Raw genomic sequence first — 19738 nt, 5'->3', positions numbered from 1 at the left:
TCCACCCCTCAAGGTCCTGCGAAAAATGGAAAAACAAGGAAAGGTTTGCACTCCAATTCTCTGCATGACCTTCCAGGCCACTGGTGTACTCCTCCGACCGGTTTCTGTGCCAATACACGTCATCAGGGAGGCTGGGTGGACTTGCAGCTCTCCGCAGGTGATAAGAATGTGCTGCAAGGGCTACTGGTAGATGTAGTCATCTGGTCAGCAGAGAAAACGCTGACACCCAATCCCACAGTGGAGAAAGGGGGGAGGGAGAAGGGGGGAGGGAGAGTGTAGCCTAAAGTGAGGCACTCCAAAGCCGGGCATATATAACCCTGGTGTGGCATATATCACCTGCGGTGAGCTGCAAGTCCACCCAGCCTCCCTGATGACGTGTATTGGCACAGAAACCGGTCGGAGGAGTACACCAGTGGCCTGGAAGGTCATGCAGAGAATTGGAGTGCGCACCTTTCCTTGTTTTTTCCATATATATATAATATATGAAAAAACTTTGTTAAAGTTACGTTATGGTTATGTTGGACTAATAAAAACCTATGAAATTCAAAGAAAAAAACTTTGTTAAAGGGACGTTATGCTTTCAAGTAAAATCGAAAACCCCCAGCAATTCGTCAGTTATGGTAAGCTAAACAACCATAACTTGCACTGCTAAGACTTACACCCAGGACATCAAAGATGACATCACAAATGTCATTGATATCACTGGCATCACATTTGAAATACATTTTGATGAAAATTCCCTACAGGCATTTGTTGTTGGTAACAAGATGTCGGGGGTGATCAGGAGACCTATCATGAACTACTTAATCTATTAAAGAATGTACTCCTCTAATATTGTATTGGAGTGTTGTCGTTCATACAGAAACCTAATAATATATAAACCTAGGCAATGACTGCCGCATGCACCATAGAAGTACACTATAATCTTGTAATTTTGGATAGTACAATAATGAATGCTACCATATCAGAGTTCTGAGTAATGTTAAACATGTAATAACTAGCTAACAATTCAAGACTTGCAACACTTGTGCTGGTACAAACAATACATATGAAGAACCACAATGCATACAAATCAGAGGCATATACAGGGAAACTAAAGTGCGGAAGGAAGAAAGACTAAATCATCACAAAATGTTAATGACATTAAAGTTTATCTTCATGTATACAAATGAATTGTGTGTTTGAGGCCTGCTCATTTCCCCATGTATGTGCACCATGAGCTGACACCAAACCCTAAGGAAAGTACTTAACGAGCATATGACCAGGTTAACGTCTAGATGTATAGCACCTTTTTCAATTTTATTATTCTGACTGCCATTGAACAAAACCACCTGGCCTATATGTCAATAAACAAAAACAAACTGCCCAGATATGTGATGTCAGTGATGTGATCAATGACATTTGTGATGTCATCTTTGATGTCCTGGGTGTTAGTCTTAGCAGTGCACGGTGGTGGCATGAGTTATGGTTTAGCTTACCATAACTGGCGAATTTATTGGGTTTTTCGATTTTACTTGAAACCATAACGTTCCTTTAACAGTTTTTTTCAGTGAATTTCATAGTTTTTTTTTTTACCAGTGCATGCTATTTTCCTACAACTTACTAATATACCCATTATAGCAATGTTTATGTCCAATTTACAAAATGTCACCTTAAAACCCTGACATTTCCCACCTTCTGGAATCATTTTTAACACTTCCATACACTTTTTGCAACAATTTCAACTAGTTTTGGATCCGTAAACGTCTACGAACATCTGACTTCATAGCAGACCTTCCCGACAGTGCCAAATGACCACATCTGGCGTGCGGCATGACGTGTCCGTGAACCTGTCTGCACTTCACAATAAGATCTCTGCTTTGTGGACAGTTCAGAACTGCATTTTCTACTGATCTAGGAACTTTCAACTTCAAAATTTCCCTTGCACAGCTCCAATACCTATTCCTTCTCGTTATTCATTAACCATCTAGTACACAGTACATACTTTTAGCAAAACTGCTATTTATCTTAAAATGGCATCAGCTAATGCCATCCCTCCTCCCCAAGAGCCACCACCACTACTGTAATGAAGGAGCATGAGAAACACTGCCCCCTACCTTAGTAATAACACACGCGCAACATTTTCCCTTGTCCACATACCCCTCCATATTAGTGTTTTGGTTACTCTTCTCTCATTGCGTTCCCCGCCTTTCGTTCTCAGATCTCCTGCCAAAAAAAATGCATCCAAAAACAAAAGACATTCCTTTAGGAACCACCTTTCATAGTTAAAAAATAGAAGAAAAAAAACATGTTGAGACTCAATCTTTATATTTCTCATTAAAGTACATGGACTCAATAAGATTTTTCAACATTTCAATTTCCATTTTGTGTTATGGTAATGGGAATATTGTGGCGTTCATCCTCCGTTCCAGGGACTGGAATGGTGGCTACCAGCCCAGCAGCTCAAATGATCAGCCCAAGCGAAGCGAGGGTGGATAAAAATAGGTCTCTGGACCATTATTCCCCCATTCCAGCCCCTGAAATGGGGGATGAAGGCCATTAGCACCCTAGGTTCCCAAAGCGGGAACCTGGGGTGCTAAATATTATTTTTCTTCCTACACCTGGGCCATCCCGGATATGAAGGAAAATCCTTTTCCAAGATGGCCACGATGGAAGGGGACGGCAAGGGTTCCATACAGGGCCACTCTTCGCTTTCCATGGCAGCCTGCAGAAGGCAAAGAGAACCCTATGACCATATTACCACAAGCACATTTTTCTTCCCTTTCAGATCTATCCTAATTTCAAATAACTTTGCCACAAAGCCAGTCCCAGGTGGACATGGCCACTTTAATCCTAGGTTTTGTCCCTTGTGGTCATGGCCAGTGGCCAGATTGTCCGGGTCATGGAACAATCACTACCCGTGATTGTTCATGGGTAGTGATTGTTACCCCTCACTCACTGAAGGTATACCGCTATATTTTGTAGCTACATTATGACACTTGTCAAATAATAAACACTGGCACATTTGCAAAACCATGGTTGTAGGTCCTTGCCAATGCTCCTTAAGCAAGTTTGCTGGAAATCCACCCATGGTTTATTTTTTCAAAAGTGTCAAATGTATGTACATAAAATCATCATATAACCTAGCCCCCACTTGACAAAGTCCATTCAGACTTTACGAAAACATCTAGATCTATAATCTTTTTGCAAACCTTTGTAGATTTGTCAAATGGCACCTCATTTATAAGAATTTACATTATTTTGGGACCCCCTCTAATTTTGCCCCCTCATGACAGAATCCCACCAAACTTTGCATACTCATTCAGAATCAGCTCAAATATACATGCAAAATTAAGTGGCGCCAAAGTTATAAGCCATCCAAGAACTGCATTTCACCAACCCTGTAATGCTGGGGTGTCCAAACTTTTCAGGACTGCTAGCGAACATCCAAACTGTTTGCGGACCTTCGCGGCAAAAAACAACTTTTTCTTTTTTGGCTTCTTGAAGCCATATCACATTCCATCCTCCTCACTCCCCCAGAGATTATTTGTTAAGTTTTACGAGTGCAATGTTGTGTTTCTTTGTTTTTACAGAGAATCTAAGATGGCGGGCGTTTCCAAAAATCTGACGCACTTCACGCTCTTGACCATCCAGTCGGCGAACACGTTGCATGTCCGCGGACATAACGCAAGCCGATTAACCATTCCGTGTCCTGTCCACGGAACTAACAGGGTAGTGTCCGCGGAGCATACATAGATATCACTAATTTTTGTGACCTACTTTTTGGTCTTTTTAAAAATAAACTACTGGACAGATTTCACCAAATTTACAAAAGCACGCTTTCGGGACCGAGCTGCTGCTCCTGCTGCAAATTTGGTGAAAATCCGTCCAGCGGTTTGGGCTGTAGGCGTGAGCCAAGTTTTTATTTTTTTATTTTTCCCCATTCAGTATATGGGGGTAAAGACATTTTGGGACCCCCTATAACTTTGCCCGCCCCACTGGACCAAACCTCACCAAACTTTGCAGAAGAATTCAGAGCGGGCCATTTGTGTGGATTTGTCCAGGGCGAGCGAAGTTATAAGTTGCCCAAAAGGTGCTGTTCCTATGGAATTAGCAAGTTAATCATAACTACACGGCCACTACCATATATATATCCAAATTAGGAGAAGAGTCCGGGTCCACACCAATGTATTCACTTAATTTACTCATTTATTTTTCATCCAGGGAAAATTCGTGACATTCCAAAAAAAATGGAAATCTGTTCAAAGTAAAAAAGACCAAAATATGTAGGTCCTCCCACAATGCAGCAATACTAGTGCTGAGACGTTGATGCATTCCGCGGCTAGCTCGTTGCTTGCTCACGATTTGCCTCATTGTCTATAAACCATTTAAAACATGAAGGAAATACAGGAAGAGGGGGGAGAAGGAAAGTTTAGGGTGGAAATAGAAGAGGGACCAATTTGTCCTGTTTGCTAAGGGCTAAATCATGTCTGCCATCTTAGCCTAGTGTGCTTTGGAGTTTTGGGTGCAGTACATTTGAAAGAAAGCATGTTTGTCGTGTATACACTGTGGCGCTCACGTACTAATATTTCATGCGTTTTGGTGTGGCTTATTCTGACAGTATGTTGCATCTTTCAATCTCTGAACAAGTGCCTCATGCATATCCTTAATACTTTGTCAAAACCTATTGCAATGGGTCAACATGACAAATATCGTAGTAGCATATTCCATTACCAAATGCAAATGCATAATACAAATTATAATTATTATAGTCATCTGGAACCCATCTGAATTCCTTGCATAAAGTGCCTCGTTAAAGTGCTTTAGCAGCATTTTCTCCTAATTCCAAAGTGCCAAGTGCAATAGCAGCATGTTCAGTTCAAAATAAGGTGCAAAGTGCAAATCTTAATTATCAGGGTCTCTCCAGTGACACATGTCACAATACCATCATGTCTGGGTACTTGGTGCCTCATTAAGGTGTTCAGTGTTCTAGCAGCATTTTAGTGCCCAATGCAATGACAAAATATTCAATTAAAAATAAAGTGCATAGTGCTGATCTTAATTGCCAAGGTGTCTCCAATGTCTCATTTAACAGGGCCAACGTGTCAGTCTGCCACATCAAATATACACAGCGCAATTTTAAAACTCATCAACTTTCGCTATTCATAGCCATTATTCAGAGAGGTATTCTTCCCTTCCTCTCCTTCCCCCAGAAGCTCACGGTCTCCAGAGCCCTGGTTCTCTCGAAGCTGGACTACTGTAACAGCCTCTATCTTAATCTGCCTGCCTCTACTCTCTGCCCTCTGCAACTCATCCAGAACAGGACTGCGAGACTTGTCCTTGGCCTCAAGCCCAGGGACCGTATCTCTCCAGGACTGAAATCTCTACACTGGCTCCCTGTGGCTGCGAGGATTAAGTTCAAAAACCTCTGCATTGTCCACAAGGCCTTCTGGGGCCTGGGGCCTAAATACCTTCAACTCTCTCTTCCTAAATATCTTCGTTCCCGAGCCCTTCGCTCATCTGTCGCCAACTCCCTCAGGGTCAGCCGCTTCTCGAAGCAACGAGCTGGGGGTAGATCTCTCTCTGCGGCAGGGGCCTCCCTCTGGAACAGCCTTCCTGCCTCCCTGAAACTTGAGGAGAACCATCTTCGGTTCCGGAAGCACCTCAAAACCTTCCTCTTTGCTTCTGCTTTCTCTCTCCCCTGCTAATTCTTCACTGAAACTGCACTGAACCTGCACCTGGGCCACTCTCACCGACCTCGGTCCTTGGCCCAGCCACTCTCCACTTGCACTGCCTCCCTGGCAACCCCTGCACTGCGGGACTGTCTCTGCATCCCTTACAGCCCCCCCTCCCAGCACTTGTCTGCACTTACCTTGCACTTGCCACCAGCTGGCCCTATTTATTTATTTTTTATTCTACTTACCCTGTTCAGCACTTCCCCCTCTCCCCTTCCCCTTGCACTTTTTCCCTTCTCCCTGCCCCCGCACTTGCGCGATCTGAATGACACCTGACCTAGTAGGATCATTGTCTGTCTTCCCCCCCCTGTTTCCCCCCCCTCCCTGCCTCGTCGCGCCTTGAAACACTTGTGTATAGGCGCGTTACAAATGCCATATCATAAGTCTTCAACTCATTTGTATACAAGTGTAACTTATCTGATTCCGTCTTTCCCTCATAAGAATTTTGTTGAATTTTCACAATCACAAATTCTGCCTTTGAACATTACTTTTGATCGGCAAATTCACATAAAACACACACGATGGGGAAGCTCAAACTTGTTTGGAGGGCACACATAATTGCTATCTGACACTTTTTCTCACAGTTGGTTATCTCTTGGGGAACGTCGATGTTTTTTAGCAACCCAGAAAAGTATACAACTCTTAATCGATATTATGCCTGTTAGGCTGTTTACTTTCAAAGTCAAGTATACAACGGGTTTCTTTTTGTCTTAGCAACTTCTCCTTATTTCCTTCCCTCAGGCCCATTTCTGTTTTGTGTATGCCAAAATCTGAAGCTGTCTATATTATTGTGACATTCGTAGAAGTGTTTTGCCATTGGATAATTTGCATCATTGTGCAGAATGGCATGCACATGCTGTTGTATGCAAATTTTCAATTTGCACTTCGTGCTGCCAATATACAATTTCTGGCATGCACAGGTGAGGGCATATACCACATGGCCAGTTTTGCAGGGGATCCACTGTGATCACAACTGTATGTCCTGTCACCGGATGTGTAAATGTTCCACAGTTAGTCGAATACTTATAAATGTTACATGTACATTTATAAAAACCCTTCTTTAGTCAACCAATTTGTTTGTGTCTTTTCTTCTTTGGCCATAAAGCTTTGGACCAGAATGTTTTTAAAAGATCTATTTCACCTAAAGCTTATCTCCGGGTGGCCTTTAAGGTTGTTGGCCAGATCAGGATCTGCTAACAGAATATACCAATGTTTTTGCAGAATGTCTGTTTTCACTTGGCTGTCAAACGCGAGTATAAACCGTGCACTATTGTTTTCTCCCTCTAATTTTTCTTTCTTATGACGGCCAGCCAATAGGGTCTGTCTCTCTAATTGTCTTGCTTTGAGGAAGACTCTTTCAACAACTCTTTTTGGATACATCTGTCGTTGGAAACCTGCGGCCGTTACCTTGCTCTCTCGATCATAAGACTCTAGGGTGGTGTTATTCCTTATTGGTCTCTCAAATTCACCATAGGGGACTCTCCAAATCAGATTTTTCATGTGTCCGCTGAGTGCATGTAATGGTGTGTTGGAGCCAATCTTTTTCCTATGCAGTTTGCAGGTTATTTCTTGATTGACGATTCTAATATTCACATCAAGGAAGGTAGTAAGTGTCCGACTGAGTTTCAGTGAATCTTAGATTTTTGGAATTTGGTTCAGCTTTTTAACATACTCTAACAAGCCCTTTGCAGTCCCTTTCAGATAATGAATAACTCATTGATGTATCTGAGTCACAAAACCACATTCTGTGTGTTCCTGATTGATAACCGCCCATGCCTCTAGTTCTTCCCATGCGCCCGTCATAAGGTTGGCATACGAAGGTGCAAAAGTCGTGCCCATTGCGGTCCCCTGCACCTGTTTAAAATACTAGTCATGAAAGAGAAGACGTTATTTGTTAGGCATAGGTCGATCATTTCCATCACTATTTTGGTGTGTTCTAAATAGTTCAATGATTTAGTGTTTAAATAGTGTAAACATGCTTTTTTACCATCCTCATGTCCAATGGATGTGTATAAAGAGACAACATCCATTGTTGCCATTAGGTATTCTGCTTCCCAAGGGATGTCTTCTGATATATGTATCCTGAAAATTTCTAAAATCAGGAATATTGATTTTAGAAAACCAAAGAAAGCATTGACCTGGCATGTGGGAAACACGCCTATCGAAGTACCCAACATGCAATACCTAGGAATAAGTATAAATCTGAGCATAGGTGACAAACCTTGTATCGAAGAAATAAGATCTCGCATGAAGTTAGCATCTCAAGGAGCGTTGATGCATAAAAAATATTGAGTTATCGTTGATTCCAACTATAAAGTTTTTTATAAACAGTCATTGCAATCTTGGTGTATGGGCTAAAGCCCTTCTGTTTTCCCTGGAAAGAATGGACCATTCTGGAAGGGAAGGTCTGGTGAAAAATCCGGTTTACCAGAATGCAAGCCTATTAGCCTGATAAGATACGAGCTAGGCATACCTGCCATATATTCAATTGTTGTCTGGAAGACCATGACGCTCTATATGAAATGTAGCTCCAGTGACTCTCCTACCCAATTCTGTTTACTGATGTGTCTATTCAAAGAGATGAAGTATTTAAACAATGGCCTCATCATTGTCGAGCAATATTGTCTGGACCGAATATAGAAATGGAAACATTAAAAACAAACCTGGATGCATCTAAATGCAAAATTCGAGTCTGCGATTGGATAGAGACGGAAATGGAGAAATCTCGAGATAAGCTTCCGGCTGATTTAAATCAAGATGGAAGATCTGTAAATACAAGTCCAAGATACTTAAATAAATGTCCTTGCTCTATCCATCGGGAGCTTTTCCTGTGTTTCAGGCATAATCTACTACCGACAATTCAGAAATTGCATGTAAGAGGAAAAAGCACTGATGGAACTAATAATTGCAGACTGTGTGGAGTGCCAATGGAAACACTTACATATCTAATTCTGGTCTTCCCTGAACTTAAACAGCAGCGATAGAAATATCTGGGGGATTCAATATCGACCTCAAGGACGCAAAGTGTTAAAGATTGGTGGGACTAAATATATTGAGGGTGAAACATCAAGATGACACTTGCTTTGATAGCATCCCAGAATGTTATTCCCAAAAGAATCAAGCACCCTTCCCATGACAAATGAATACTACCTTGATTGGTCCATTTGAATGTATTACGGGACCCCCATTTTGCTGACAATCTGTGAAAGTTCACGGCTGTTTTGTTTGAATAACGGGTCCAATAATTTTAACTCGTAACTTTGTTTAGCACTTCCGACCGAGACTTTTTTTTCTTTTAAAATCACCCCTGTCTTATTTTCTCCTATTTTTGTTCTTCTCATTGCTGTTATCTGCTATATTTTGGTAGAAGACAAGTCCACATTTTTTTGATAATTGATGATGGGGATTTGATTGTATTGAATCTAGACATTGACATATGAATTTTGTAAAGGTTGAATGTATTTAACCATATACAAATAGAAAAGGAATGGAATATCACCAGGTAAGTGACTGCTTTGTGCTATGTTTTGTAGACTATCAAACTGAAATGCAGCAGCTAGAACAAACAACGTGGACCACTGTTCTTGCCTCTAAAGTAGTCAGTAAATCACATTCTGTAAAGTATCAATGAATTTATATTTTGGGTCTCATGCAACAAATGTTAGTTAATAGATTTTGGACATTTAATATTTTTAGCACTGTCCTTTATGCTCCTGCACAATGTTAACCCTTATGTTTATTGGCATTTTTTGTAAACCTGGACCATTCCATCCTTGTTTAGCAACATTGTATTTCAACATTCCTGGGAATATTGAGTGGGTTGTAATTCATAAATTCATGGTGTGGGAAAATGGGAGTCATTTGTTTCTACTTTTTATCTTATTTCATCTGGCATTCTTTTTGTGCAACTTTTTTAATGCAGGAGGCAGTTGAGAAATATGATGAAATCCTTCACAATCTAGAGTTTGCAAAAGAACTACAAAAGACGTTTTCTGCACTGAGCCAGGATGTGAGTATTGTAAATCTCTAAAATGGTACTGACCAATTTTCATAAGCATGAGATCTGCTTCGGTTTGTGGGGTGGTCACATTCTGGGAAAGAAATGCATGGGACTGATTACAGCACCACCATAAAGTGGAGGGGCAACGAAATGGCAAATGCGCCCTGTAGAAGCACAAAACTATTGCCATATAATCCAATAAGCAACCTCCAGCAGAAAAAGTTAAGATTGGTCCATGCAGCTGTCAATTGACAAGGAAACCTAGTTCCCAGTCCTGAAAGTATGCCCATTACCCCCATCATGAACCCTTTTTCATGAAGCTTTACACAGTGAGCCTTATATAGAATGCCCGCATGATACATTGTACAAAGGAGAAGCTTCCATCCTTCTCCTTCTGGAGTTATCCGCCGTGTTCGACTACAATGTCCTGTGCAACCATCTAAAAAAACAGCTGCCCACTTTTCCAAGGACACACCACATGGATTAGCTCCTTTCTGGATAATAGATCCATGAGACCTCTCGCCTTCCTCCGCAGCAGACCCAGTACCTATCACATGTAGAGTACCAAAGGGTTTGTGTCTCTCCAGCCCTGTATAATATAGTTATTAAGGCCCTCTTCCAGATACTTGACAATCTGGGTGTCTCATATACCAATTATGCTGACACCCAGATTCTCATCCCCCATCCAAGGATACTACAACAAAGATGTAACCATGTTTAACAAAATCTACCTAATTATTCAATCCTTGATGGACACCCATGGTTTATGCCTCAATGACAAAAAGATGGAGCTCTTAATTGTCGGGTCTCCTAACAGACTGACTAAACTCTCTCCCAATACAACTGTCATTGATGAAATTAAGATCAGTCTCTAAGGAAATAACTGTAGGCTTCTACCTGTACTCAGCACTCTACCTCAATAAACAAATCAACGCCAGAGCCTCTGCCACTAGCTACATCTGTAAACTGATTCATGCATGCAAACCTTTCCAGTCATCGGAAAGCTGCATCACGATTGCGAGGGCCCTAATCCTCTCTAAGTTGGACTACCTATATCTAGGCACCAGTAAACACAGTACTAATAAACTCCAGACACTCCAGAACAATGCCTGAAGGTCTGCCTTGGGCATCCCCAAAACTCAGCATATCTCTTACGTGAGAGGCTCCACCAAGTGGCTATCCATCAACGACCGAATCCAGTTCAAATCACTCCAACGCTCCACTATAACTCATTGATAGGTCATTCTGAAGTGTTTGGTAAATCTATCAGAAAGGCGCAATCTAATAGCCACTGAATACCCAATTTCAAACTCAAACAGGAGGCTCTAGCTTCCCAGTCTTGGTGGCGCAATTATGGAACTATATCCCCGTTTCGTGAAGAGCCATATCTCCCTTCAACTCCTTTAAGATTAATATTAAGAGGTGGCTGCACTCGAGACCTGTGATTACATGTGCGTGTATCCGTGTACCAAATATTGCTATTATATCGAAGTAAAAATCTAATTAAAATATCTAATTGTAAATATGTACATTTCTGCAACAATTTATTTCACTGAAAACAAAATTAAAACTTTTTACGGTTTATAGTGATTGCATCGACAACCATACAGAAACCATTGAATGCATTTTTTTTATTTAAAACCCCTTTTTGCTAAACTTAACCCTTTACCATTGAGAGAAAAAGCATTTGATATTTTTTTTTTGATGCATTTTTACCAAGGGTATGGTTGTCGATGGTTTGGCTGTCAAGGCAATGACTGGATACCACTTTTTACCTTTTCTACTTTTGTTTGTATTGCGGGGGAGGCCCCTGCATCCCCCCTTCACCCCTCCCTACCTTATCGTATACCCTTACCCCACACTCCACCTATTATGCACTGTACACACCACTTTTCAGTAAAATAAATTCATTCAAAATTCCTTTGGTAAAATTGTATTTGTTGAAATGTTGGTATATGGGCTTGCCATGCCTTCATGTGACAGAGTGGGACATATCACTGAGAGTATCTGTGCTTTAGACAGGCTTACTTTATTCTTTCCTTGCGTTGATGCCCATTTAATCCTTTGACCAGTTATTAACCTAGCTACTTTTTTCAAATTCTCACAGCCACTGTTCATGAGCACTTCCTTGATCAATATTTCAGGCTGAGGCATTGAAATTAACTCTGTTCCACACTCTGCATTTCAGGTTTCTGGGTGCTTTGACTGTTCGGAAGGAGTAGTGAAATTATATTAAGACCTAACTTTCCCTATCGCTAAAGGATCCACCTTACCTATCTACAAGAACTAAGGGTTGTCTTCAAGGAGTCCTAAAATATAAATGTCCTCTCTCCAAACCTAACCCTACCTGACACTACCACTAAGATAAACGACTTCATCCAAGATAAGCTCCTTATTCTCTTGGGTTTGGGATGTATTCAATAGTCTCTGGATGAAATGTTTGTTTCATCTGTTTACTCTTTTTATAATCTTCTAAAAAGCTGGCTACTCCTCCATGAGGTCTTTTAATTCTTGGACAACACTCTTGGTTTGCCTGCATTCTTGAAGGATGTGTTGTGGCCAATTAGTTTTTACATACTTTTGTGCATTCTTGTCTCTTGTTTTATAGTCTCTAAATTCATCCTTGATTAGATTACGTGGGACTTGATCCCCTAGTATAATGTTGCTTTCCTGGTATCTATCTTTAGTGCTTTCTCTTCTATTCTCATACTCTCTTGGTACTATACCAGATTTCTTGAGACACAGCTTTGGGTCATGTTTTCTCCAGTCGTCCTACTTGGCTTATGACACCAGATCCCTACCTACTCATGATATTTGTTTGTCTCTATTACCCTTTTGGGATAATTTGGTATTCGATCTACAAGCTTTCCAAATTGCCCGTTAACTTTGTCCATGTGTCTCTTCTTTGGGATTGTCAAGTTAGTTGTCATGCAGTTCATGACTGGGATGAGTTGTACTCTTCATGCGTTCCTTCCCCAACTGCCTCCCGCTTTTCTCATGTTCCCCGGTGCCTTCAGGTGAGTACGGGGAACCTTGTAGAGCTTGCCACTTGCTCAGGTAGCCGTCTTGGTTCTGTTTCCTCCCGCTCTGCTTTCGTTGGCGTGCCAATCTTGGCTTCCCCCTCAGGCGGCTGCCTTCTTCAGGAGCAAACTACCAGGAGCTCTGCTCGCTCCAGCAGTTAAGGTCTCTGCGTAGTTTTGCGGGCGCTTTGCCCACCATGATTTGCTTGTGGTTGTGCCACCACCAGGTCCTGGACACCGCTCAGGCAGCAGTTTTCCCCGTGCCTTGCTTGCCAGATTCCCAGTGTCTTCATTTGGCGATCCTTGTCGGTTTGAAAGTTGCAGGGTCCAGGGCTAGTCCTTACTCGGCCCCTTCTTCGTGCTTTCGCATCAGGGTGCTTCCCTTGCGTCCAATACTCTTCTCTCCTTATCTCAGTTAAGTACAAGACTCTCAAAGGGACACCGTTTACTTTCTCTGGTTTTGCTTCAGTATTGGCTACAGCCACATGCAAGGATGTTGCATTATACTTCCCAGTAGGCAGATGGATATATGCTGACAGTGTGGCTGGTCCAGTGTTCATCACAGGAACAGGTGTCCTTGCCCCCTAGGAGGGAGTCACTCCCAGTGAGGTCCCACTTGCCCAAACCCCTAGCGAGAGTCGTGCATAGCGGGCGCTCCTCCCTAGCCTCAAAGAGGCAGGCCCACCCTTGGGGAGAAGGGACAAATATTGATTTTGTCAGTGCTCTTCTGTTATCAGCATAGCCATTTGCTGCACCAGTCTTTGTGCCTTGCCTTAATTTGGAAATTGAAACCCTTTTTGAAAGTTTCACACTGGCAAATAAAGGTGCATAGAACCAAGTGTTGCATTCGAGACAATTCTTTTTGTGGGACCAGTTCATTGACCGATAGGCCAGGGTCTCGTACCTTCCTTCAGGAGATTTGGTATAGGAGGTGATAGTGTGCTCATTGAATGAGCATGCATATAGTCTTTCTCAAAAGCAGGTGGTTTAGGCAATGTGTTTACACATTTTGTATGCAATAGTGCTAATAGGTCAGTATACACTTCATAGGTTTAAGTATAGCCCATCCTCTGAATACCTCCTTAGTATTTATTGTATTTGGATTTATAAAGCGCTCAGCGGCCCCGAGGCATCGTGGCGCTGTTGCAGGATATTCACTTAATACAACGTAATACAAGTTGTAGCAGATATTTCATAGGCAGTAGTACAGGTTAACATGACAGTGCTGATGGTGTTCAGAGGTTACAGAGGAACAGTTGGAGGCAGTACATTTGGCAAATGGTCTAATTAGCTTTGTTTTTAGCACCTTTTATAAATGTTGTGAGGGATAGTATACAAAGTGCTGGAAAATCTTGCAGCCACTAATCGCAAGCAAGGTGGGATCCCTGCGTCTACAGAATCGAATGCCTTACCATAATAAGCAATTTGCCAATGTTGATCAGTGTTTGAGGCAGTACTGCTTGTGCATGACCCTTTCTCAGAAGAATGAATGGCTACCTGTAACCTGGCAGCTGCATTGCAGGTGCACTGGTTCGAACTCATCTACTAGGGATTGCTTTGCAGCCATACACCATTGTAATGGTTTTGGCATATGCAAGTATAATTTCTGGTAATTGGTTCATCATTCTGGGAGACAGTATCTACTGGAGGCCAAATCCTGTTGCCCGTAACCAGGATCTGGCTGATTGTGGTTGGTTTGGGCAATTTTAAGATGGCTTTTATTTGAGTCTTGTACTCCTATTTCTTGCTGATACGTTGTGACCTAAATGTACTTTTTTTCTTGAACATTTGCAACTCGTTTGGATGCCTTAGTCCCTTTTCTGCTAATGTGTTTTATAGAACAAATGTGTCTTCTTCACATGCTTTGTAAGAAGGCGACACGTTCAGTAGATTGTCCATATTTTGCACCAATACTGAAATTGTAGGTCATGTAAAATCTGGGCTGGCAACACAATGTATACTGCAAAACAGAATGGGTAAAGGCAAACCAATATTGTCTTTTGGGGTGTATAGGAATAGACTGCACAGCACCTATACCACTCTAAGACCTTGCTGGTGCAGGAATACACGAGTTTGTAAGCTGGGTTGGGACTTTAGGAGTGCAGGTAAAACTGCAATACTGCCCACAAACTTGCACAAATCTCCATATATTTAAAAATTAATGTTACTTATGTGTTAACTTTGTAATGTAAGCAACTTCCTTTGGGCGCCCAGAGGAAAGGACAGACCAAAGCGAAGGGGTAAAGGTTAATATAGTTCTTAACCCACCCCGATTGCCCCCCTGCTATCCCAACCCAACTCCCTTAGGACTTATTTGCCACAAACCTGAGGAAAAGGCAACCACAAAAGAACATGCGCAAAAATTCAACACACCACTAAGACCACTATCTACATACACCTGCATATTCCAATTACTATTCTGCTCCTGGGCACACCATGAAATCATAACATACTCACCACAAACACCCCTGAAATTCTTTTAGACGTCACTGAAACCACACCCCAATCATCCCAGGCATGCATCCCCCCACACTAATCTACCACAAGGATTGCCCACACAAAGTAGGTGGTGGCTTTGAATTTATTTACAAAGAATCGCACACTTGGCTACCCAACTCACTGACCATACACAATCTTTGAAGCACTCAGTCTGCTCCACTCATCCTTACCTGCATTAACCTTATTTTTTCCTATCCCATCACAATCACAACTTCCCCCACAATCGTCTGATATGGCCGCTAACTACAGCTTCCTTTACCCAATTTAAACCAAGGTAGTTCAGACAGCATTCCCTTGATGAACAGTGCCCCCACTTGCCCCACAGGGCCTAATCTACCCCACACATGGCTGGCAACACCCTTGTCCTAATGTCATTCAAACCTATCTGACCAAAATTGAATCTGTCTATTGTGATCGGACTCTTTGACAATCCACTTCGTAATAATCTTAAACCCCCCCCCAACCTCCTACAACGCTGCCTCGCATCTGACCAAACAAATAACACAGCCTTAGCACCACTTTCATGTACCCCTCTACTCAAGAACTACATCATCACCACTGAACTTGACTTATTAGCCCCCACTCTAAAAATATAAACCCCTTCTCCATCTAACAGGAAGTCAAACTCTTTGAAAGAGCCTGTAGAAAGAACCTGCCTGTTGGTGGTCCAATGCGGAAATTACAAGAGATTGACTAGAGTCAGACATGGAGTGGGAGGACGTTTGGCACATAGTTTAGACATAGGAGTGAGATGGTGTGTTGAGTGTGAATTGTTTATTTTCCTTGACCATAGCTAGTTCAGGAATCAGGGTCTTCCCCAGGCCAAGATGGTAGGCATTAATCTGGAAACTGATTGGAGGAAATGCAGCTAGAGTAGAATCTTGAAGATTGTAAACTTTCCTCCATTATTTTATCAAGGAAAGTCACAGCAAACCTAGCTCTTGAGGAAAAGATTGCAATGTATGAAGAATCAGACTGGGTAGTCCTTGGAGCTGTACATTTCTTCTGCAGGAACCAGGCATAAGTAACTCTGGAATAATTTGTCTAGTTTAAACAGTATAGATGTTCAGCATATTGACTATAGTGAATAGTCGATACATTAGAGAAAATACCGTCAGAGGCAACTAATGTGAGAAGTTGGAAGCCTTACTGCTTGGTAGTGCAGTGAAAAAGTAGCTTATCTTGTAAGCGCGGTTAGTGTGAGTAACTGAAGCCAAATCATTTCAGAAGTGCAAGAAGCGGAGATATATACACAAGTGATGATTCTGAGAGATCTCAGTGTTCAGTTTAAGCAACAAAACTAAGCAAGTTACAGTAAGTTAATTCGTCGAGGATTGTGTTGTCTGTATTTGACCCCAGTACGGATGCTTGATTTAGTTATGACAAATGAGGAATCCTGCTGGGATGTGGCCAAAGGGGAGGTAACCTGTTAAACATGCTGTGGGAATGCCCGAGAGAGATTGGCTTTTGGGAGGGGAGGCTGGGGGAGTTCTGGACAGGCTGGATACCATTTTGGGAGTAGTTTGCTAGATCACCTTATTCAGTAATCCTGCTCACACATACTGGGAGATGTAATGTGGCTCGAGACTTTGGTAGCTGGATAAGTGGAGCACTGGTGATGTCAAATTTTGAGGCGCAGGAATGCTTCATTATTGCTATTCACACGTACAGAACAACCAAGGAAAGAATTCAGTAAACCAGCCTTCAAGCTGTATGCAAAGGCAGCCAGTTACACTAATGAAAGGGTGTGCAAGATTTGCAACGGCATGCAGTTATTAGAACTGAGTGACAAAAATGGTTTTGTGTGTTGTAGATCCTGATGCACTGAATATCAAGAGACAGCATAGAGGGATATCAGAGTCATTCGAGTCGGGGAGCTGAGTTTCAGGGATCTGGCAGTTTTGTCTTCCCAATTCCCCCCTTGCCACCCCAGTGGTGTCTACATTGCAGTGTAGATTCAATATTCCGGACAGTTTTCAGGGGTTTGTGGAATCTTCAGGCCCTGCCACATCTCAAATTCTCCAAATACAAGCTAGCCATATACCACACCAAAGCCACCTACTACCTCCAAGATATCCAATCCATTACCATTTGCACACAAACAGAAGTCCCTTCCAAACCACACCCTCGTCTACCTCCGTAACTCTCAGATGGACTATTTTAATAATGAAATGCACATAAGACTGACTAGCTTTCATCTCTGCAGTACCACTTGCACCCCCTTTTCCTAAACCTTTGAACATGAGGGACACATTGCAACCCATCGACTAAAACACCATCACAGCACCAAAACGCAACCAGCACATTTCCTGAATGTTGCATGCCCACCTCTAGCTGCATCAAATTGTGTTGCCACTGTCAAATCCACTCCTGCTTCAATTGGTACAATCCCTCTTCATTCAAAGGACACGTCTTTCCTCCTAACCAAACCCACACTTGTGAACATTTCTGTCCCATTACTGTCCTGCCATACCTCACCAGATTGTTGGAAAGGTTGGCCAACTCCAACATATCACCACAAACTACTGCTCCTGCTAATCACTTTCAACCCAGCTCCAGCACTGAGACAAACTTTACGACCTGTGTCCTCCAACACATCACTGATAAAGGACTGCCTTCTCCGAATTCCTCAACAGCCTTCAACAGAATTGATCACACTGTTCCCCTAAACATCCTGTTCCACTTGATAACACTCAAGTACTGTTCTCAACTGGTTCACCACCTTCCTCACTAAATAGGCACACCCCAGTAAAGTACAGGATTTGTAGACGTCGTCCTGATCTCCCCACCTTGCCCCCTTCAACCTATGTGTTGAATCCCCCTCCCTTTGCACCCATAACATCCATTTTCACCAATACACATCTCCTCCCCTAAACTCTATCTCCTTTCCACCACCTGGATGACCACACACTTCCTCAAATTCAACCCATCCAAAACAAATTACCTCCTTGTGGTATGGTTAACCTGCACCTCCAGGTCATTGGGGCCATCCTGCTTCTCTAGGGGCTGGCTGAGAACAAAACTGCCCCAATGGGTGCTAGGATCCCCTTCGAACAATGGAATGTACTGATCAACTTATTACTCAGCCAACCCGTTCCTGGTGGAATCCAAATACACGGGTAAATGAAAACCTGCAACAGAATACATATAATAAACCTTAATTTACTCAATATTCATTATCCCAACCCCTTGGGACAGCAAGAGAATGTGCCTGTGTATGAGAATGATTTATTACAATATCCTTCCTAGTCCATTCTTAATAGATTTCACTTCTCATATTCCTATCACAATTCACCACAAACATATACCAAAGACCCTCTGATCAAAGCATGGATTATCAATACAAAACTGCATTTCTATCTGGTTCATCTATCTAAACCAGGGCTGTCCAACTCCAGGCCTCGAGGCCCGAAAACAAGCCAGGTTTTCAGTCTCTCCCTCATTGGCTACGAGGATAGCTCAGGGGAAACACATAGCAACACAGGTTTGAATCCCAGACTCGCACTTACAAACTGGTCTTCGGTATTAAGCGCGTTATAAATGAAAAATTATAATTAACCAGATTGATTTGTACAAAGATTCTAAATGTGTGCCAATTTAGCTCATGAATATTAATGAGGGATATCCTGAAACCGTGTCAGGTTTACGGCCCTAGAAGCCTGGAGTTGGACACGCCTGATCTAAACACTTGCAAGGGTGCAAAGCTCTTTCACAATGAAATGCACTTGAAATGGTGCAAACTCTATAAATGAATTTCATAACGCAGCATTTCAACAAACCAATTAATGAGACCATATGTCAAGGCACACTAGAACCACTCCTAGGAGTAATAAAACCTATAACCCTCCCTACGCGTAGGTGGGTAAGGCAATCGTAAATCACACTTGCTAAAAGCTAATGCAATTCATACATTCAGTGCATGGCAAGAAATGGGAAAACATGAAATCGTCTTGCAGTGGCAATTAAAGCATGCCTGTCTGGTTTACTAAAACTCATAAACCAGCAATTTAAGAAAAGCCTTCAGGCTCTAATCTGAATAATTAAAGCTTGCTTTCTGTGAGTGGGATCCCTTCGACCATATGCGCAGAGCGTGGTACTCTCGATTTGCAGTATACCCAGACTACTGAAGCACACATTCCTCTGCAAGAAAAGCTGTTTTTGACTGGATCATGTCCTCCTACGGATTCCTAATCTTTTGATATATACATCTCCAGCTGCTTTTGAAAATGAATTTCGGTAGAAGTTGCTGTGCATGGATATGGTCGACGCTCATCAAGGGCCTTCGTCCCAATGTATGTCATCCATGGTACATATAGCACGTGCAGCACCTGTTGGCTTCAGTTTCATTTCTCCATGATGGCTAACGCTTCGAAGAATGAGTGAGTTTCTGTTCCAGTTTTAGGAACTGGAACACTCTCAAACGATGGCCTTGTGGTAGTGCTGAGATGACTGGTTTGACCCGTTGTGTAGGAGAATTCTCCCTACCAATATACCCCTCTGAATGT

The 19738-nt window shown here is 42.3% G+C and overlaps 1 protein-coding gene across 13 annotated transcripts in view; it reads left to right on the top strand.

Moving 5' to 3' along the window:
- Positions 1–19738, top strand: part of CAPRIN2 (caprin family member 2) — a 2777496-nt gene that overhangs the window by 199319 nt on the left and 2558439 nt on the right. For all 13 annotated transcript variants that reach the window (XM_069628538.1, XM_069628546.1, XM_069628537.1 and 10 more), the window contains exon 4: positions 9637–9723. In XM_069628538.1, the coding sequence (XP_069484639.1) occupies positions 9637–9723 (87 nt within the window). The remainder of the gene's footprint in view (positions 1–9636; positions 9724–19738) is intronic.

The sequence above is a fragment of the Ambystoma mexicanum genome, chromosome 12 (assembly GCF_040938575.1).
Source record: "Ambystoma mexicanum isolate Mex_15411 chromosome 12, UKY_AmexF1_1, whole genome shotgun sequence".
Classification (NCBI taxonomy): domain Eukaryota; kingdom Metazoa; phylum Chordata; class Amphibia; order Caudata; family Ambystomatidae; genus Ambystoma; species Ambystoma mexicanum.
The sequence above is the reverse complement of the archived record's forward strand: the minus strand, read 5'-3'. Positions and strand labels throughout refer to the sequence as shown.